Consider the following 4,989-nt stretch of genomic DNA (forward strand, 5'->3'; position numbering starts at 1 on the left):
CTTCTAGTCATTGAATATTTAGTACAACTATGAACCAGTTTCATTTTTCACCACTGTGATTAAAAATTAGCTAAAAAAAAAGAAGCCTCCTATCAGCAAGGAGGGGCATCAGCTTAGACCATGTTGGTCACACACAGACTCTGTAAGCCTGTTATACTAACAGGGATTGAAATGGTCTGCATCCATTATGCACTTAATACCTCAGTGTTATGCACACGGATCTCTGTATGTTTCGAGAGGCCACTTAAACCGAGATCATCCTCTGACTGTCACTGAGCATCACTTGGTCCCATAGAAATAAGATTCCCTGGAAGACTGAGTCGTCTGACGCAAACAGTGGTGTGATCTGATAAAACTGAAAGATGTGTCATCGGTGTTTGAACCCTCGGTCTGATGGGCCCTTAAGCAGTCTGCTTGCCTCTCTATTCATTAGTCAGTTTGCCAGATAAGATGAAACTAATATCTGTATGACACGGTAGCCAAGCAAGTAATTCAACAAGACATCAGTGTTTTTTTTTGTTGTTGTTGTTTTTTAAGTCTTGTCTGATCATGTTGTTTGCATTATATTCAGAACCCAAAAGAAAAAAAGAGGACTGGGACACTAATGAAAATGTCATTTAAAAAAACAAACAAACTGAATGCTAGAGTCAGTGCTCGACAGTGATGGCCCGTTTGGTAGTTTTGAATCGTGAATCTCTCTCAGGTGACCGGTGACGTTTTTAAAAAGCTCTGTGGTCAGACATTTCTAATTGACCGACCTTCTTTTTTTTCCTCTGTTTTTCCTGAAAGACCTGAATCAGAAAGGGGAAATTTAAACGAACACTGACTTTGTTCCCCACATTTAACACTGAAGCGAAAGCAAGGATGCATCAGTTCCCCTGCTGCTGTACACTACATTAATGCCTAAGGACATACAACATTGTATAGCACATACATGAGAATCAACCTGAATACATTAAAACTACAGAGAAGTAACATTGGCCACAACTGACCTACAGTATTACACAGCACTCCCTAATCCTGATTATGTGGCAGTGTGTAAATGTATATGGGGGAGACTTAAGAACTAAAGATGCAGCTTAGCTATCTCAGTTTCTTTAGAATAACTAATATTCCATTTTTTTTTTTTTTAATATGCAGCTTCCATATTGAGAGTATAAAGTTTGCTTTTCTGTGAATCAGTTTATCTGGTGAAGTCAAGACAATCTCTGATGATCGATTTTTCTGCCAAAATGCAGATTACATGAATTCGACAAAGAGAATAATTTATGTTCATGTCTTCCATTAATGTGTAATATTAGACAAATTCTGTTAAATTCAGATTTGTTTGGGGTTTTTTGTTTGCTTTTTTTTTTGTCTTTTCCTCATTGCTTGATCATCATATCAGTTTCTCTTCACTGTCATTTCTCATTAACTGTCTTACACAACATGAAACAGGCCTCTTCTTTTGAACTGTCTAAATGAAACTGAGTAGCCTTTTGTTTCCTCCTTTTCCCTCTCACTGACACACAAAAAGTTCCTTTCTTGAACTGGTGAATGGTTTACAGATTAGCCACAAGGACAGATTATGTACCAAATTAAAAGAGAGTAAACAACGTCATAACAGAGAGATAAGCAATCATATGAAGCTCAGTTCTAAATCTGTTCTTTAAAACTACACAGGAAGCAAATATGACGACTTGCTTTTTCCTTTCTTTCCTTTCTCTCTGTCTCTCTTTTTAGAAGTAAACAGAAGCAGTAAAATAAAAATGGATGCACCAGGATGACCAAAGGAAGAGCTTTAAGGCGTTTTCAACACTCAAAAGTGCGTCATCAGTGTGTAATCTGACATTTATTAAAAACATTTGTTCAGTTACAATTGCTTCAACGTTACACCGTTAGGCAGTCGGTCACCGAGTGAGGCGTCCCGCTAATATGGACCCGCTACCAGTGTCGGAAACATCAGTGTCGGTTTTCTGGATGAGCCTTTTAAAAACCGAACTTCACAGAGACACCAGAAGGCGATATTAGCACGCACGCGCACACGCACGCACGCACACACACACACACACACACACACACACACAGGTATTGTAGAAAAATAGAGTGATTACCAATTGAATCCAATTGAGACTTTTTCATACAAAAAGAAGAAATAAAGAGAATCGCTATGCGCAATCAATGAAAGTCGAGACAAGCACAAAATTACAGCCTACGGTCTATGCTTCAACATGACTTTAGGCTATTTTGACAAAGAGTCCTGAAAAAAAAAATTTCTTCATGTTTTTTGCAAGAAAAAGAACAATGTGCCATGGGTGAACATCTGATAGCAGCATCTGGATATTTTGCACTGTGGGTTGGATACTTATTAAGCAGAGTGGGCAGAGCAGCGGGCAGTTCAGCATCTACACATGGAGTATCGCTGTTTGGGAATTCAGCAGATCGTTCCTGTATTGTTCCAGCCAGTTTCTAAGCTCGGAAATCCGGTATCCCTCTGGACCCCTGCCCCCCTGGTACACCACTTTTTCATCCCTCACGATGTAAAGTCTCTCAAAGTAGGCTCCGTACGCGGCGTTGCAGGAGTTGTCCATATTATCCACCACCACGTTGGTCTCCGGCACCTCAGTGAGCATCAGCTGAGCGGCTCTCAGTCTGTCCTCCAAACAGCGATGCTTGGGGATCTGATACGGCGCGTCTGAGCTCACCCAGCCGTCCGAGGGATGCGCCTCCTCGATATATACAACTAAAAAGTCCGCAATGTCTGCGTACTGACTCACGACGCGCTGAAACGCCGTCAGACGCGTCATGAATGGCGGTCAGGAGCAGCTGCCAAAGTTAAGAATGAGCGGTCTCTTCCCTTTCACGCAGTCCAGGATTCGCACCTGCTTCCGCTCCTGGACGAGCACCACCTCGGTGTTGGGCGCAGGGCGCCCAAGGTGCGCAGATTTGAGAAAGTCCAATTTCTGACCATGCCACACGGCCCTCAGGGACTCCAAGGTGAACATCTTGTTAGAGTCAGAGACGCACACCGGCGGGTCGTCAGGGCTCTCCTGCCTCTCTCCCATTTTCAGCAGCACTTTTTTCCTAATGCACAAGAAATCCAGGAGCCACAGCATAACTGCGGCCAGAAGGAACCGGGGCAGCAGCATCAGGCAGAGGGCTGCATGCTTCAGCGCCTTCGCCATTTGGACACCGCCGGAGTCGTCCATCATCTCTCCCCCAGCTGATAGGATGAGACTGTGCCGGCAAACGAGACAACTGGTATTTAGTCACCTTTACCCATTGGAGAAAACTATCTGACGCACGCAGGCACTCTTTTTATAGGTACAGCAGCGTTTGAATAATGAGGAGGGGGGGGGGGGGACACGCCTCCGGTACCCGCACCGCCCACTCACATGGTGGGGATTACCTCCCGTCAACTCTGGGCTTCAAAGATCCACAAAGACATGGGAAGCGCGAGAGGAAGATATATTGAGAGGTTGAATGTTGATAACACATGACAGTTCTCTATCTTTTGGGGTTTGTTTTGTTTATTTATTTATTTTTTCTTTTTTGTACTTTATTGGGCATGTAGACTTCGTACGGTTGGTTCAGAAAGTAGGCAAAACATTTGACTCACTTCATGCTTCAGCGGCCTCTACGGCCACTAGACGGCGCTGGATTCATACAGACCATCTAGGCTGGATGAGTCATTCGCTTCGTCTAGGGCCCCTCAACATATTGTGAGGAAAAGGAGGCAGCATAAACCTGCCATCACCAGTTTCAAAATTGAAGTGCGTGTGTCTGTGCCCGTGATCATGGCAAAACATGATCCCAAAGACACAAACTGAAGGAGGAAATGATCACTGTGCTGTTTTGAGCAACATTTGGGCAGTACTGTGTATGTGAGATTAAAATGAAGGTTCGTCTATGGGAGCTATGAACAGTGAGTAGGCCATGCTGAGCTGGGCTTTGGGGTTATTGTAAGTTAAAATTCTGTTATTTTGTCAGCAACTTTTTGTTCCTGACTGTCTGGTCTAGTAAAAGATGATTAAACTAGAAAATGAAACGTGGAATTTACTGTATTGTCATTCTTAAGTTCCTCCTATTTATGATGATTACACAGAAAAAAGAAATGTGGAATTACTGTATTCTCATGCTTAAGTTCCTCCTATTCCGTATGATACAAAAAGGCCGAAGCAAATCATGTTGCCTCACCATGAAATTTCCTCCTCATCTCGGGCGTTGATGACATGGCATCCATGTGACTGCTTGGATCTGTTTCTCTGATGCCATAACACTCCCAGCATGTGTCCAACCTTCTTTCCCACCCCTGAGTCTGTCCCCTTTCCTCTATTTTTAAAAAAATTATTTCTTTCCTCCTCCTACCTTTTTCACTCTACCCCATGGCTTGTTTCACTGTGTTGGCTGTGTCATACACCGGCTGTAAAAACAAATAGGAATATACAGTTTCTTGTCACCTACAGAAATTCTACTATGCTGTTCACTATTTATCATCACCCATATACAGTTACAATGTTGGATGATCATTTTAAACATAATATGACCATTCCCCCCTCCCCAACATTGGCTTCTTTTTACTGGCTCCCTGTTAAATCCAGAATAGAAATCAAAATCATTCTCTTCAAATATGGGTATCAAATAACCAGGCTGCATCTTATCTTAAAGATCTAATAGTATCGTGACACCCTGTGAGGTAGCTTGACCAAAGTGGCTGAAGAAGGGCAGGAGACAGATGCTGTCCAGTGCAGCAAGTGATTTATTCACTATCATCCATTCAGTAGGTAAGACAAACATTGCCATACTCATAAACTTATGATACTACTCTTTACTAACAATAAAAAACACTCTAAGGTGTAACCAATAGATATTACATCAATGCATCCATTTGTCAACAAACAACATAAACTTGACTTTATTAAATTACACCAATTCTCCCCCTTCTTCACCTGGTCCCTTCCTGTGACCTCAGACTAAACAGGAAGCTATAAATACAGGAAGTGAAGCAGC

General features: G+C 42.5%; 1 protein-coding gene across 1 annotated transcript; it reads right to left on the reverse strand.

The window, feature by feature from the left end:
* Window positions 1-1,809: 1,809 nt before the first annotated feature.
* LOC146371490 (thyroxine 5-deiodinase-like) lies at window positions 1,810-3,308 on the reverse strand. The gene has a single exon (XM_084953798.1). The coding sequence runs from the start codon at window positions 3,189-3,191 to the stop codon at window positions 2,385-2,387; it is 807 nt and encodes a 268-aa protein (XP_084809924.1). The 5' UTR covers window positions 3,192-3,308; the 3' UTR covers window positions 1,810-2,384.
* Between the last annotated feature and the right edge of the window lie 1,681 nt (window positions 3,309-4,989).

Source organism: Perissodus microlepis, chromosome 15 (assembly GCF_051167445.1).
Source record: "Perissodus microlepis isolate ML-2025 ecotype Zambia chromosome 15, ASM5116744v1, whole genome shotgun sequence".
NCBI classification, from domain to species: Eukaryota; Metazoa; Chordata; class Actinopteri; order Cichliformes; family Cichlidae; genus Perissodus; species Perissodus microlepis.